Source organism: Anguilla anguilla, chromosome 5 (assembly GCF_013347855.1).
Source record: "Anguilla anguilla isolate fAngAng1 chromosome 5, fAngAng1.pri, whole genome shotgun sequence".
NCBI classification, from domain to species: domain Eukaryota; kingdom Metazoa; phylum Chordata; class Actinopteri; order Anguilliformes; family Anguillidae; genus Anguilla; species Anguilla anguilla.
Window position 1 is genome coordinate 35084180 of NC_049205.1, and position 17286 is coordinate 35101465.

The 17286-nt window shown below is 48.1% G+C and overlaps 1 protein-coding gene across 3 annotated transcripts in view; it reads right to left on the reverse strand.

Annotated features, from left to right (window-relative positions):
* Window positions 1-17286, reverse strand: part of LOC118227870 (nuclear factor of activated T-cells, cytoplasmic 3-like) — an 83642-nt gene that overhangs the window by 16257 nt on the left and 50099 nt on the right. For 2 of the 3 annotated variants that reach the window (XM_035418853.1, XM_035418854.1), the window contains exons 6-9: window positions 15437-15577; window positions 8194-8249; window positions 7845-7971; window positions 3237-5024 (exon numbers count right to left, since the gene is read on the reverse strand). In XM_035418853.1, coding sequence (XP_035274744.1) covers window positions 3237-5024; window positions 7845-7971; window positions 8194-8249; window positions 15437-15577 — 2112 coding nt within the window. The remainder of the gene's footprint in view (window positions 1-3236; window positions 5025-7844; window positions 7972-8193; window positions 8250-15436; window positions 15578-17286) is intronic. The other variant, XM_035418855.1, reaches the window with a different exon arrangement.

Genomic DNA, 17286 nt, shown 5'->3' on the forward strand with positions numbered 1-17286 from the left:
AAATGACCGCATTTTGAAGGGTGCTTCAGGGTATTATTATTTAACGTTTTAATTAATTCAGAAAAAGAGGATATGGATCTGTTCTGTTGAGTGTCGCGAACGCTTCATCACAGATTTCGAAGTGGCTTCTTTTCAAGCACAAGTGGAAATGACCCTTAGACAATACAGAGCTACAGGGTAATTACAGTAAAATACACAATGACGATGACATTTATCAGCTATTCAAATGCCCCTAAGAAATTCTGGTGCATTTAAGCTAAGATCACTTGCCACTAAAATGCTGTTTTTCAGTTCTTGCCTGCATCTAGATGCCTGCCTTCCAAGTTCATGCATTTAAAGTCCTTCCGTTCGTGTATCCCACAGCTATGATAACACACATATAATCAGGGTGCAGACTGACAGGGGGAAAAGGGAGACCCCCTTTTCAGAGCTCAAGTCGTCCCGTTCTCCGCCTGACAAATTGCCATCTTGTGTCCCATTCTGAATGTGTGTCCCAAACAACAAATAAAAGTGAATACTTCTATACTTATGGTTCACACTATAATGCTACTTTTTAGATTTTTTGCCATTGGTCTCCCGTTGTTTATTGGTATAACTCCCCCCCCCCCCCCCAGTTTTCTTCACAAGTTTCACCCTGCACGTAACACACCTCACACAAGACTCTGAACCTTACACCCACACACACAACGCTACAGTGAGAAAGCAGAGAATGGTTTGCTTATTCACTTGCCAAATCTGACTTGGCACTTCAAAGAACCCTGCTGCTGCCTGAGGCATCTGCACGCCTAAGCGACCGTAAGCACGGTCACCAGTGGCTATGCCGCCGAACCGATGACCACGTTTTTCCCACACGAGACGCACCACAGGAAGTGCTTTCTTAGCTCTGAATCTACGTCAGGAGTAAATTAAACTCTCTTTTCCTTGCTTTTGTCTTATCGGTCCAAAGTAAACGCATCAACGCTTTGCACACCACTCACTCCACAGATAGCGGAATTCATTCAGCTGGAATTCATTTAATGGTATCAAATAGCAGACCTGCCAACCTTAGGAAAATATTTAGAGTACCACAACAGTCAGTGTAACGCTTAGTTCACATGCTTTCGCACCACTTCGCTTCGCACGCACAAACGCACACACAAGCCTTTCTTCATAATTCTAGTTTTGACTGTTGAAGTGATCAGGCAAAATTGTATAATTTGACCTGATTCTAAAATATCACTTGCACTGCACTGGGCTATATTATGATATACTTGCAAGTCAAAAGTTTGAGTACACCTGCTTAAAACAATTTTTTCATGATAAATATTTCATTATATGATGTGTGTGCTTATACAAACTGATAACCATAAGTGAAATGCATTCAATTATTTAATAAAAATGGAAATAATGTATTTTGTATATTGTAACATGTGTTTTCATTTTCAAGTATTTACAGAAACTTATGCGATGTAAAACAGTCAATTATGAATAAAACCAAGTTTCTGTTCATGATTTCTATTTTTATTTAATAATTAAATAATTGAATCAGCTTATATAGGCACACATCAAATAGGCCTAATGAAAAAAAAAGTATTCAATTGAAAAATTATCTAGGAATGTAGTAACTAGAGGTTTAGCTAAATTATTACCTGAAGCTCCTTGGTGGCTAATGTCAAAATCATAATTGCACAATGTGCAGAATGCATGATGCGGAAGTTTTGAGGGGCGGAGGCACGGCCATTGCTCCTGATATTTTGCGAGGAACTTCTGGGGGGCATGAACTCGCTTCTTTTTAATAGGTCTGCTGCTCTCAATTTCAATTTTTCAATTTAAATTGCTTTATTGGCATGAAATACAAATGTGATTATTGCCAAAGCATACATATATAATATGTAAAATAATAATAATATTAAAATAATAATGATAAATGTAACAATATATAACAATAACAGCATTGACAGCAACAGAAGTACATCAATAAATATGTACAATGCTCTCTCTCTCTCCTTGTTAGTATTCTCGTCATCTGACGTCATGATTATTTTCTAACTGCAAGGCTGGTCGGGTGACTGGCTGCAATAATAGGAATTATTTGCTACGTTAGCAGTCTATAGTCAAACACCTTTGCAATGGTCACTTTGCTCCAACAGAGCTTGCGCGATTCAAAGTTTGAACAGGCAGTCTTCGTAGCGTTTGAGTTACTGCAGCTAAATTACTCCATCAGTTATTCACACGTCTCGTAACGAGGCTAAATCGTATGCAAGCTACTACTACGGCTAACTATATACACACATTTATCTCATTAGGATATACCCCTTGAAATGCATCATCTCGTAAAGTTAACGAACATGTTTTAACGTTTTATATGTTAACATTGCGGTCACATTTTTGTGCTTGATTATTACTCCCCACTTCCCATTTTACCTCAGCAATGCAGCGCTACCCCTCGGTGGATAATAAAGTACCGCTGCGTATCAGTGGATGTTGAGTGGGTCGGGGAGGGGTTACAGAACCTCAAGCAGAAGGTCGTAGCATCTGGTTCAAATCGAGGGATGTAGTTTAAATACCGAATAAATGTACGGTATTGATTTGTATTAATTGATTGTTTTCCGTAATTACATTACAATAATAATTTTTTATTTTTTTTTGCGTAGTTTCAGCTGGCATTTCGTACCTGCGTATTTTGACCAAGAATTGCGTGGTTGGTACACAAAATGCGTGCAGGTTGGCAGGTCTGGAATAGTTTCATTTATAAACTAACATTATTTATGACGCAAGACTAACAGACTGCTCGAGCTGCTAAACCGAATGCCTATTTGTAAGCACAGCCAATTTGCTTTGATTGATTTTTTAGAATACTTTACGCTGACTTGCTCACGTTGTACACTGGAAGTGGAGCCTGCTCCTGCACTGACAGTGTTTACCCTGGATAGGATCTCAAACGGTCCTCGCGTTGCAATCTCCTGCCCTCCGATTGGCTCAGTGTTCAGAGGGACAGCCAACCGACGACCTGCATGCAGACCTAGGGAAACGGCAGCACGCCGCGACCGTCCACGACCGACTTGCGGCGCAGCTGGTCTGAGCCAGCCTTGCTGTAGGTCATCGCCCGTTAGACGTTTGAAAACCCTCATTCCGCAGTGTTGACTGATACATGTTGACTGTTGACAAAAGACTGCTGACAAACTGATGACGGTTGAGTACTGTGAAGCATGAGGGGAAAGTCACCAGGAACCCTGAGTGGGAAGGGGGGACCTTACCGTCATCCAGCGTGATGTCCTGCAGTCCGATGGAGCGGAAGGTGGGCTCCTTGTCTTCTGGCTCCTGTTTGATGCTCGGTCGCTCCCCATCGGGGGCGAAGGGAGGCTGAGGGGCCAGGGTGTGCCCCAGGGGGCTGACGGCGGAGGGGGAGGGCTGGTGCATCAGGGGGCTGCTGGGGGTCGGGGAGGGGGTGGAGCCGGTGGGGGACCTGTACGGGAGCGAGTGCAGCTGCGGGGAGGAGGGCCCGGAGCACGAGGACAGCCCCATGGGGAGGGGCGAGGTGGTGGGGGAGGGGCAGGAGGCGGAGCTCTGGGAGCCGGAGTGGTAGCCCACGGAGTGCTGCATCTGGGAGGGGGGTGGAGCCATGGGGAGGGGCGAGGTGGTGGGGGAGGGACAGGAGGCGGAGTTCTGGGCACTGGAGTGGTAGCCCAGGGAGTGCTGCATCTGGGAGGCGGGCGGAGCCATGGGGAGGGGCGAGGTGGTGGGGGAGGGACAGGAGGCGGAGTTCTGGGCACTGGAGTGGTAGCCCAGGGAGTGCTGCATCTGGGAGGGGGACAGAGCCATGGGGAGGGGCGAGGTGGTGGGGGAGGGACAGGAGGCGGAGTTCTGGGCGCTGGAGTGGTAGCTCAGGGAGTGCTGCATCTGGGAGGGGGATGGAGCCATGGGGAGGGGCGAGGTGGTGGGGGAGGGACAGGAGGCGGAGTTCTGGGCGCTGGAGTGGTAGCTCAGGGAGTGCTGCATCTGGGAGGGGGATGGAGCCATGGGGAGGGGCGAGGTGGTGGGGGAGGGACAGGAGGCGGAGCTCTGGGAGCCGGAGTGGTAGCCCAGGGAGTGCTGCATCTGGGAGGGGGGCGGAGCCATGGGGAGGGGCGAGGTGGTGGGGGAGGGATAGGAGGCGGAGCTCTGGGAGCCGGAGTGGTAGCCCAGGGAGTGCTGCATCTGGGAGGGGGACGGAGCCATGGGGAGGGGCGAGGTGGTGGGGGAGGGATAGGAGGCGGAGCTCTGGGAGCCGGAGTGGTAGCCCAGGGAGTGCTGCAGCTGGGAGGGGGACGGAGCCATGGGGAGGGGCGAGGTGGTGGGGGAGGGACAGGAGGCGGAGTTCTGGGAGCCGGAGTGGTAGCCCAGGGAGTGCTGCAGCTGGGAGGGGGGCGGAGCCATGGGGTGGGTGGGGGAGGGGACCTGCGGCACGCCGTGGCAGTGGTAGCCCAGGGAGTGCTGGTGAGGGGGCGTGTGGGAGTGCAGGGATTGGCCGGGGGCGGAGCCGGAGGCCATGGTGGGAGGGTGATACACCATGCCAAGGCCCAGGGGATGAGAGGCGGCAGGGTCGGGCTGGTAGGTCATCCGTTCGTAGGCCGGGGATGAGCCGGCACTCATGGGAAGACTGGACTGGCCGTTGTACGCCAAGTTGTGCTGCATAGGCTGGTACGAGGGTCTGGCGGGCGGGGGCAGGGCCCGAGTGGGGGCGGGGTGGAAGGCGGGGGGCGGGCTCATCAGCTGGCAGTCGGAGCCTGGGCTCAGGCCGTGGCCCTGGAGACCCGGCAGGTGCTGGAAGGAGGCGGAGCCTGCGGGAGAGTAGGCGGGCTGGGGGTGTGTCAAGCCGGGGACCAGGCCTCGGGGGGGACTGGCCAGCAGGCTGTCGTGCACTTGGCCTGAGTCAGGGGGAGACAGCTGGTTCCTGAGCAGGTGGAGATTGGGCTGGCTGGGAGGCGGAGCCACGGACATGGGCGGGCGCATGGAGGGGGCGGCGGCCACATCCTGTTCGTCTCTCTGCTCCTGCTTCACCAGAACTGCAGGGAGCAAACAGGTGGACAGGGAGACATGTCACCCCCAATATGTTCACATGAATGAATGGCTAGTCCAGCTAGTATAATTACGAGACCTGATGTTTGACTATGAGAAACCATGGTGGTCCAGCAATGTGTCTCTCCCAAAGTTGGAATGATGAGCATTCCCTAAAGTACATTGCTGATAGGGAGGTGAATACCACTCCAATTGCACAGCAGATCGGTCAGTCCGGATTTTTTTAGAAGCAGGTTAGCATACCACCAGCAGGCAACTTCTTCTCAGTACACTACCCTGCTTCTCCTAAAACCTGGCATGGCTCAAATGGCGATGTTTCCACCCCTGAAGCAATTTTTGCAACATTAACAAAACAGCGGCCATTGGAAAGCCATTTCTTTGACATTGTAAAGCTACCTTTTCCACCGGAAATAGATTTTTAAAAACGTGGCTGCTTAACAGAAAGAAAACCTAGTTTTATGTTTACTTTAAGAATACTCTAGGGAACCAGACTGTAATAGTACTAATAAAACAACATCACGTATCCCAAGGTAATGTTAAAATCCTCAAACCAGAGAAATTAAACAATTAAATCATTACTGTGCAAGCAGTCTCACTGCACAAGGGCTAAAAATGACATATTATGGATGTTTCAGCATGTAATACCTGTAATACATTATAACCATGAAATACAGGAAAGCAGCCATGGAAACCAACCCTGTTCCTGGAGATCTACCATCCTGTAGGTTTTCATTCCAACCCTAACAAAGCACACCTCATTTGACGGCTAGAGACCTTGTTGAGCTGCGAATTAGTAGTCAGGTGTTCCAAATTAGGGTTTAAATGAAAATCTACAGGATAGATCTGCAGGAACAGGGTTGGTTATCACTGGTACACAGTAAATGTACATTCAGAAGTCACCTCCATTGCCCCTATGCTTTGTTGAAGTACTTCATGTGGACAGATTTGCTTGCAAAGTGAAGAGCACTTTTTGTGTTTCATCTCCAGTTTGGGAAGAGGGCACCGCAACAGTAGCCATTACCCGATCGGTAACCTATTTACCAATCTGGTGCTCGTCGGACAAATGTTTCGGGAGATATTTTTATCGGGCGATGGAGCCAAAAGGGGCATATGCTGTTTGTCCTTGCGCCATGCGAGGCAGATCACCCCAGAGCCACCGTAGCTTAGCAACAAACAGGAGGGGGAGAAACAGGTTTGGAACCCCCTGCTCCGTACCGCAGTTTGCCAGCTGGATTGCGAGACTAGCCTTCCGCAAAAAAAAAAAAAAGAAAAGAAAAAAAGAAGTCACCGGAGGACACGGGGAGCGCGTCCGCGTCCGAGCCCCCCCCGTTTCCAGGGCGAGGGGGGGGGGGGGGGGACGCGGCCGACCGCCGGGGATCGGCGATGCGCCGGTTATGGAGGCCGAGCGGGGCTTTCGTTGTTTTCGTGCCGCTACTGGATGCAACCAACCTCGCCCCCCCCCCCCCCCCCCGGCCATTCCAGGGCCCCCTCGCTCGGCGCTCTCCCGAGACGTGGGGGGGCCTTCGTTCTGAACGCTTCCTGAGCACGTCTCGCTGGCCGCGGTTCGAGGCGGCGGGTTTTAAGGCGACTCTGAAGCACGCCTCTGTTCCAGATCAGTAGGCCTGTCGACGCATGTTATATTGTATATTTAGTCAATGGCCACACTTATCCAGGCCAAATGAAATAGCTCACATTTCACATTTTGCCCATTTGTGCAGCTGCACGTTTGCTGAACCGGTCCAGAACCCTTGGCTCAACGGCAGAACTGCCACATCCCACCCGGTACTGTAACTTTGTAGATATGCATCCAGTTCTCCAAACACGGCTGCTCGATTTAAGATTAATTTCAATAAATACTACAACAGCATTTTCTTTTTTTGCAAAAACACCCCCCAAAAAACAGGAACGAGGACACATTGCCCATATACTCTTTCAAACCACCCTCATACTCCTCTTGGAAAGAAATGCAAATATATATAAATCTGTATGTATATATTTCCTTGCAGTTTATTTTTGTGTTTATTCACTATAAACAGAGAAGTTTGGATTGCATTCCTTTTGTATAAAGACTACTGGCAGACTATGTATGTAGAAATAAGCTGTTAAAAGCTCAGATTTCCCAAAGGCCCTAATCTGTATTTGGGGTCCTCGTTTGCCCTTACAGTACACATGAGTACACCCCTGCTACAGTATATAATCCTGCCTTTAACGTTTCTGAGCCTGGCTCACAGAGAGTACGCAGCGTCCAAGCAGTTCTAATGCAAAGTCCTACTAGATCTTCTGAAGCACAAGTTAAGGTTTCAAAGACCTTATCTGTAAATGAATTACATTATTCCGGACATTAAACAAAATTATAATTAAAATAATGAAATTAATATTCACAAAATGGAATATACCACATTCATAATAACCCACTTTCATGGTTTATCAAAGACCTGTTGTAACTTTGGTAATATTAATAAGAAAAGAGGTAGATAAATTATGTAACTTTGTAAAAACTTTATCAATAAGACAGGAATGAGAAAGACCTGTGGAAGCCAAATGCGTGTAATGGCATATGACGCATTTCCAAAAGCAATGGGAGAATCTCTCAAGAAACGAAACACTCCAAATCTCCATGTATGCGGGTAATACTCCATGCTTCTAAGCTTGATAACCTGAATGCGGAATGCCTGACATCATACCGGTTGACAGGGGAAAGTTTAACCACCAGTCAATGAACACATCGTCAAATGTCACACTATGGAAATGGCAATATGTCATAATGAGCCGTGGCAGGTGTGAAGTGAGCCCATGATTTACGCTACCTGACAGGTAGCTGAAGCGCTGGGACTGGCTTCGTTTCCTCTTCCCGTTGCACACGTAGAACTGCACCTGGACGGCCGACGTCACCGTCTTGCTGTGGTAGGGGGGCACCTCCACCACGATGTTCGCCTGCGAGGACGACGACAAACCCACACTGATCCCGTGCCGAATGCAAATTAAGTTACGCTGATGTCATTGGCTTCTTCTAATCTGCATCAAATGATCCTTATGGTCCAATCTGGTCTAATCTGGTTCCAAATGGTCTTCACAGAGAACAAAGTACAGTCGCTAGCGTTTTTGCACAGCCTGTTTCCGAGGTTACGGTTCGGTGGCAGATTGCGTCGTACTTACTCCTTGGCTCTTCTCCCGTATGATTTTCGCCTCCACTTCCCATTGAGGTCGCCCATCTGTAAAAGAGGAAAGGACCCCGGTTTAACTGCTGAAGGGCCCTCTCTCACTTGACCTCCTATGCGACCAGGTGTGAGGTACATACTAGAACATTCCAGCCCCCCCCCCCCATCCCGCCCCCCCCCCGCGGACACAAGAGCCTGTTTAAAAACCGTCTGACCCCCCACGAACTTCTGCGTGAACTGTAATTAGGCCCGAAATTTCTGAGTCCGCGACCTGCCGGACTGTCTGTACGCATCAGGAAAAATTCTTCGCGCCCTACCGTCCAACCCATTAAATTTTCAGTCCAGCCGTTTAGCAGGCGCTTTCATCCAGAGTGACTTGCGTGCTTTACAAAACCATCCATTTAAACGGCTGGATGTTTACTGAAGCGAATCAGGTTAAGTGCCTAGCTCAAGGGTACGATGGCAGAGCCTCACCTCGGCACTGAACCTACAGCCTCGTAGTTAACTGCTATGCTACAATACATTTTGATAGAAATTTGAGTCGTGTGTATAACACAGACTAATCTTAGTAACATTATACTATCACTGCAAGAGACTTAAAATACTCTGGGAAGGTGACTGGCAGCTTTGCTGCAGAGGAGGTGAACATAATTTCATCAAACTCCAAAAAACCAAGTCCTTCCAGAAGCACATAGGCCTATACAGTTACAATGGCAGAGTTAAAACACCATAATTTAAATCCATTACTTTCCATATAACATTTCAACAAATACCTAATGTTATTATAAGTGTACTTCCTTTTGGAAAAAAAAGTCAGCATCAGACTATTTTCCCCAAAAATTAAAGGTCCAGTTTCAGAATGGAATTATGCTCCTTCATCCACACTGCAGAGATGGTTCTCAAAAGCTGAAAGCACTTATGTATAACTTTCAGCCCCACTATCAAACAAAACCACTTCAAATGGCGGAAACTTCACATTTACAATATGACGGTACCATGAAAATGAATTCTAATTGTTTAAAGTTCCAAGGTTGAAAGTATATAGTGCAGCCCTCTTATCTGTATAGTGTATTTTATGGGGGACATACTGTAAAAGAGGCGTATAGGGTTGAGCAAAGCCCGCAGGCCGTCTTATAGCCTGCGTTGTTCCAACAAGATCTTTTTCCTGGAGCTCGATCGTCATCGTTTCTTTTCACGGAAACCGCACACATTTCCACAAACGGAAAGAGCTCGCTATTGCAAAAGCTTCTGCGAGCACTGGATTCAGCCAGCACCCGGATGTAAGTTACGATTGACGATACGTGTTTTTCTTCGTTTTTTTTTCCGGTCGATTAGGCTATGTCCCGAAGGAGAATGTGTTTTCAGCCATTAAAAATGAATCGGAGTCTGAAAGTCCCGCTGTTTCCACTGCAGTTAACGTTACGGAAAAAAAAGAGCCAAACAATTCCATTTTTCATTCCGACACATCCTTGACAGATTGTTGGCCAGGCAACATTCCATAATGTTCCATTTTCCAGCACCATCTAATTACCAGGCTATGAGTTTTGAGGAGCAACTTTGAAACATGCTTCAGAAACACAGGCAGGGAAAACACCGACTGACTGCCAAGCGGAAAAGGCATTACAGTTAAAATAATACAATAACACTAAATGTATATTTCTACTGGAGCAGCGATTTCCATGTTTATATTTTCATGCACAGCTACAGTATTATAAATATGTTTTTTTCTCTACTTGTTGAACTCACAGAATAGGAAAAAGCTAATCTTGCCAGCTGGTTGTTTCAGAAACCCTAAACCACGTGCAACATTTGGTTAAAACCTTCCACCACCTTCTATCACCAGGGCTCCCTAAAAGATAAGTATTATCCCCACTTCCATAAGCCAGCCAAGAAACACTAATAAGATGCTGGTTCTCCAGAGCTGAATAAATGATTAAATGACTGAACGAGTCTCCTACTTCAGTGGTGATCTCAGTAGGTTTTTACATGATTTTAGCGATTGTGGGACGATCACGGACACTCATAAGTCTGTAGCACATACTGACTTCAAGTATGCAGTACACAGAAGAGCCAGAGTAAACTGGAAACATGCCCAGACAAGAATCCCTGAGCAACCTGCACAAAACTTGCAGAGTGTCAAAAAACCTAGAGAAAAGCCCAGTGGAGAGTTCATATGCACCGTTGACTCATGGAAATGTCAGCTGAGGAAAAATGTTGAAGTGTGGACTTGTTATTAATTTACTGCCAAGCAATCATTTATCAACACTCTCATGCGAAAAATTCTCTCCAAGACAAGTCCCTGCTGAAGGTAATGGATTAATACAAAACCACCCATTATCCTCTTATGTTCATCCGCCTAGAAGAAGCGGTAGCACAAAAGGCGGGGATATTGAGGCAAAGAAGGTCAGGCCTAGGTCTTAAATGTGAAGTCACTGTATTTCCAAACAATGAAAAGCAGGAAGAGAAATAAGATTAACACATTGCCTTCCTCAGAACACGTTTACAGTACTGTGTTCAGCTCGTCACCACGTTATGAGGGGGCGGAAAACTTCAGAAGCTAAGCCGACAAACAAATATAAAAGATCTTTTAGTCTCAGCAAAAAGAGAACCAGTTTAACTGATGTTAAAGTGACAAAAAAAGTTCCATTTTAAGTTTAAGAATCTATTGTAAGTTTAGTTCTGCCAACTTCAGAAAAGACAGCATAGATGGAAATAAATTGTAAATAAGAGTCTGTGCTAACACAAGGAACACGTTTTTTTCACAGATTTATTCATGTTTGGAGTAGATTATCGGCCCTTAAAAGCTGTGACACTCATGGAGTTCAAGTTTGACAAAGTGCTTGATGCACCCTAACAACAAGAGGCCAAGTTGTTTTTCCGTATTGAACTTTCTGAAGTTTAAACATTGTTTAATAGTTTTCATTACATATGCGCTAACCTGCAGTCCGAACAACGCCCGCCTTTATGCACACGATGTTCCATTCCTCATCCCCAAAACAGTCCTTCAAGTTCCCTAAAACGGCTCCACTCATACACAAAAACCCACCCAACAGCCACCTGCGTGTCCCAGACACACATAATAGCAGTCTGCCATCCACTGAAGCCAGCGTTTACCAAAAGCAATCAATCTCTTCTTAGAAATCACAAAAATCTTTTCTTTCTCATTGGAATGGGGGAACGGAGTGTAGCACAGTGGGTAAGGAACCGGGCTTGTAGCCGAAAGGTCGCAGGTTCGATTCCTGGGTAGGGCACTGCCGTTGTACCCTTGAGCAAGGTACTTAACCGAAATTGCTTCAGTATATATCCAGCTGAATAAATGGATACAATGTAAAATATGCTATGTAAAAGTTGTGTAAGTTGCTCTGGATAAGAGCATCTGCTAAATGCCTGTAATGTAATGTAATGTAACTGATACACAGTCTGCAGTTATACAATATTTATGCTCAGAGCAAACAGAAAGAAATGACTGGCCGTTCTTCAACAGTGCAGGGGCACATGTAGGAGCGGGTTGGTGTCATACACACCCCTGCGTTACACGTACACGCGCTCGCATTCAGGGGCGTCTTATCTAACACCAATTAGCAAGGCAAGCCTTTTTTTTTATTTTTTTTTTCCAAACCGCAGCAGATGCACTTTACAGTTACAGGAAATCACTGTCTACGTGAGTTCAAACCCAGGGCCCCATAACACTCCGGGTGACACTCGTCTCTTCCTGGAAGGCGGACACCTTGGCGCGGCGCAGTACGGGCGGCGTGAGTCCAGTCCCCGCGCGATAGGCTTCCTGCAGGTTTTTTAGTTAACTTCAAATCGCCAGCAAGGTGCCAGCCTGCGGGGGGCCCCGGGGAGCTGACTTCCTGTCCCTTCATTTCATTTCTTTTATTTGCTTTACTAGGAAATCCTCGTCAGGTCATAAGCCTGCTTTCCAGGGAACTCTGGCCTAGACCAAAACAGGCCATCGCGCGAATATGCGCACGTATGCCACAAATCACTATTCAATATTGGCTACACATACCATTCTGTTCCATTTATGCTAGTAAAAAAGCATTTGATTACAAATCGGGAAATGGTTCATCCACCTCTGCACACCAGCACATTGCACGTTTGGTCCACTGAGGGCTAGGCACCTGCCTTCATATCAAAGACAGTTTGTTCCATATCTGGGATCCACTGAAGACTACTGATAAATGATACAGCATTAGTCTGTGATACGTTCAGTCAAAAGAGGCCCAATTTTTACAGTTAATTACAGTTGGCTTGATTATTGGTAAATTTAAATTTTGTCTAAATGAGAGAGATCAGAAAAACGTTCATTTCCTATGCTGTTGCATCTTAGATGTCCCACTATACATGCATATATTCATGACAGTCTTAACAGTCTTGTGTGATTGTCTGCCCCATTTGTTCCACGTTCGTACGTTCTACATTACAATTAAAACGTGATCTTGGCGGTTGAAAACTACAAGCGCATTATCCGACACCAAACGTAACAGCAGTGAATATATATATATTTTTTTTAATCGAGGCAGCCTCTATCTCCCCACCCAACCCACGCTGACGCAAACAGCTTTATTCCAGACCATGACACCACCGCACTGGGCAAAGATGAACAACGCAATTGCAAATGGACGAAAACGGCAGATTCGCACCACAGCTGTCACCAAAACAAGACCCAATGTGTTCAGGGCGGGGCTTGGCCCCAGCAAAGAGCCCTTCCTCAGGGGAGGAGAACTTCTTTTTGAACACGGCCGACATAAGGCACGCAGTGGGGAACTGTTAAAAAAAGACAAGCGCGTCGCGTTCGAGCCGTTCGGTCGGCGGCGCGGTTCTGGCCCCGGCGAGGTACGCCGTGGGCTCGGTTCCCGCGGCGAGCCCCGCGGCTCCGCTCGACAGCCTGTCCGGCAGCAGTGCGCGCGCGAGGGGTCCAAATAGCGCGCCGGAGAACGAACGAGCCCGTGTCAGAGGGACCTAGCGCCGCGCTTGGCCTTTCAGGACCGGAGTCGCGGTCGGGTTCGCTTGTGTGGCGTGCTCGCGCAGGTGAGCGAACTGGCGCCACGCTACGCTAATCAAACCTCTTATGCGTGGCTGACCCTACGAGGAAAAAAGCACACGATTCCACAGATCTCTACGGCCTTCGCCGCTGCTATTGAGCCATTTGTTTTGACGAAGTGCGTGAGCAAGCAGAGTCGGATTTTCGCAAATCCCAGCCCCGCAGCAGTTTCCCTACTCAGGAACGCGAGGCCTAATAATACTGCTGGGTGCGGCTCCTTCTCGAGCTACCTATGCAATGCAAGCGAAAGTTTCCCCTTTTCTCTCGCGTAGCGTGGGCCGCTGTTCACTGTGGGGCATAACGGCGTGGTTCCGTGCCCTTCCACTCGCTGCCTTTCAGCTGGAATCGATTCCTAGGCGCTAAGGAGACCGTGGTTCCGGTCCGGGCTCGGATAACGTTCCCCGACGTTAGCAGATCGGGGAGAAGCAGAGCGTCATTCGTTAGGTTGCGAACCCTCGTAAGGACACGCACAGACCGGTTAAAATGCCGCCTTCACAATGCTTCCCTCTCCGGGCTAGCCTCTACTTGCGTTCACTTGGAGGAGGGGAGCGACTCGAGATTAATTCAGCAGGGCTCTGGGGCACCGAAATCCCTAGAATGAACCTGGATCGGTTCACGGAGCGTTTCTGTCAAAAAAAACAAAACAACAAAAAAAAAAAAAAACTACGCGCCAAGTGAGTCACAGTGAAGCGTAATCCAAAAAAAAAAATAAAAAATAAAAATCATCTCAAACAAACAAGCGAGTGAAATCGGAATCTCGGTTCGCCGGGGGGGGGGGTGGCGCGAGACGCGGGTGACGCCGGGCGAGCGAGGAGGAGGCCTCCCGCCGTTTTCCACCGGGCGCGGCGTGCCTGGCGTGCGTGCGGCGGACGCAAGGCCCGAGCGCCGGCGGGGATCTGGAGCTGTCGCCGATAATTTACGGGGCCGTTTGTCTGAACGGAGCTGAATTCCTGGCTTTTTTCGGGGGAAGATCGTAAAAGGGAGTAGTCGACGCTTCCACCGCCATCGCCGTATCGCACGGGACCGGGTTCGACGGTTAAAACTGGACGTGAGTTATTACCCCGGCGCTTCGTTTTTAAACGCGGGGACGGTGTTTATCGTAGCGACGCGGCACAACAGCCCCGTGGCTGAGGGGGACAGGGGGGGGGGCGGGGGCGGCCCGGGTGTCCCGGGGGCTTGTGGGAAACGGGGCTCAAATACCAGGTGTTACACTGGCTGGCTTCTGTGCCCTGAAGCGAAGCGCTTTCCCTAGTTAAAAAAAAAAAAAAAAAAAAACAGCTGTCTGAATAACGAATGAGAACCACTGTTTTATGAGAGTGGCTGTTTTGGAGCAACGGAAACCTATTCATTGAAAAGACGGACCGTATAAGATCTTCTGTGCTCCTGCTCCACATCTCTAAAAAAGAACCGTGACGCAAGTTTCACCACCTTGTTTCACAGACCGACTTGATAATGAAACAAGGCTTCTCTTTGAAAAATGATGTAACACTAAATCAGACTGAAGAAGTCAAAACATTTATTTGTAAACAGTTGTTTATGACAGTTGGCCTTGCTCAAAATAGGGAAAATAGAAAAAAAAAAAAAAAACAATACATCAAACTGACGAGTTATACTTGGAAACGTCTGTGAGATAACATCACCTTTTCCGACACTGATATTCCACTCTGTCAAAGCTTTCTTGCCTCAGAACTATTCCCTCTGACTATCATGCTTCACACATATATCTTGTGAAAAAGTGCTGACCCTAAAAGGAGCGTGGAATACACTCAAAATAAGTCAACAGGTGTGTCATTGCTCCTAATACTATTGTGTATGAACTTTCTTCCCTTATCCACACACTTCTCTTGGGCATTTTCTGGCCTGGATACATGGTTTAAGCCTGAGCCTGGTCTTCCGAACATTTCGGAGGAACAAGAGCTGTAAACAAACTATAAATGCTAACAAGGCAGAGCAGATATAAATAATAATATAAATGTGTTGTTTTATGCACTTGCTGAAAGCTGGACTGGAACAAACCCTTCTCTAAAACCATCCCAATTTTTCACAAAAAAATGTTTGTCATTTGTCGGAGGGATTTGGTCACATGACGGTGGCGTTTTACATGCTGCGAGCCCTGTGCATGTGAATGTGAAACTCTGTGGCCGAACGTAAGAAAGTAGAAAGAACGTCGAAAGTTTTTTTTTTTGTTTCTTACCGGGTCCCTTCTCCAGGAACACCACTTTGGACTCGGGGCAGAAGTTGGAGCCCGTGATGGCCATCTCCTCCCCTCCGTTGACGGAGCAGCTGGTCAGACTGCACTTGTCCACCTGGGGCAGCTCTTGAGCAGAGCGCTGGGCTACAACAGCAACGAAACAGAGAGCAAGTCAAGCGCCGTAGGTCAAAAAGCACGCCGGCGGGCAGAGAGTCGTGACTTGTTCCGGACCGTTCCGAGGGCACGGAGTTGTTCATCGCTCAGACCTTTTCCACAGGCACTGAGTTCTGACTGTTCCGGATCTTTCCGCAGCATTTTGCACAGTCGCCTGCCAGTTCTCCTTTCCACCATTCGGGGGTTAGGGTTTCAGCCTACGGCCCTAGCGTCCCGCACACCGCACGACCAAGATCCCCCTTGGCAAGGGAACTGACTGCACGCCACGCTTCGCCGAGATCTTCCTGGATGAAGATGCAGAAGGCCTGAAGCTGGACCTCACAAAGTCATAATGGCTCTGCCTCTCTTCTCAAATGCGTCTCTGTGATTCCAGGAAAACGTCAGGCGGTCCCCCCCCCCCCCCCCCCCCCCCCCCCCCCCGGCTTTGGCAGTACGTTCGGCGCCTCCCTCAATAACCAGATCACGGGAAACTTTGTGACTGGCCTTGTTTTGTAGGTTTCTGCTCGGTAGCATTAGAACGTCCGACCGTTCCTCGCCACCGAAGCGGCTCGGCTGCTGGTCATCTGTCGCTACCACCGGGGCATTTCAGCTCTTTTACAAATGAGGCTACTCCGTCATGGACACTCAACCCATTCATCACATGTAGCTTCTGGCCAATCAAAAGGCGGAACTCATCCAGTGAATAATTAGGCTAGACCCTGAGTGCCACGCCAACCCTGGACACACCTTCCTATCAGCAAATGATCTGCACTCCAAGCCCATCTGTTTGGTTTCCTCACTGGTCGAGCCATCAGAGTTGCTGACTGAGTGCCAAGCCGTGACCACGCTGTCCCTGCTCTCCTGCCCAAACAGCCAGGCTTCTCACACGTTCGCTATTTAACATCCATGCTTGCGGTCACAGGGAACCCTCTCTGCCGCTCCACGTTACTGGGAACAACAGTCATGCCATTGCAGTGTGCGTGCGTGTGCATATGTATGTATGACTGTATGTATGTATGTATGTATGTATGTGTGTGTACATGTTTGTGTGCGTGTACGTGTGTTTATATGTGCCTGAGTGTGAGTACGTGTATATACGCATGTGCGTGTGTGCATGAGTGTGTGTGTGCATGGGTATCTGTGTGTGTGTGTGTGTGTGTGTGTGTGTGTGTGCATGAGTGCATGTGTGCAGGTGTCTACATGTGTGTGGTGTGTGTATACGTGTGTGTGTGTGCATGAGTGCATGTGTGCAGGTGTATACATGTGTGTGGTGTGTGTATACGTGTGTGTGTGCATGAGTGCATGTGTGTGGTGTGTGTATACGTGTGTGTGTGCATGAGTGCATGTGTGCATGTGTATACATGTGTGTGGTGTGTGTATACGTGTGTGTGTGCATGTGTGCATGTGTATACATGTGTGTGGTGTGTGTGCATGAGTGCATGTGTGCATGTGTGCATGTGTATGCACGTGTGTGGTGTGTGTATACGTGTGTGTGTGCATGAGTGCATGTGTGCAGGTGTATACATGTGTGTGGTGTGTGTATACGTGTGTGTGTGTGCATGAGTGCATGTGTGCATGTGTATACATGTGTGTGGTGTGTGTATACGTGTGTGTGTGCATGAGTGCATGTGTGCATGTGTATACATGTGTGTGGTGTGTGTATACGTGTGCGTGTGCATGAGTGCATGTGTGCATGTGTA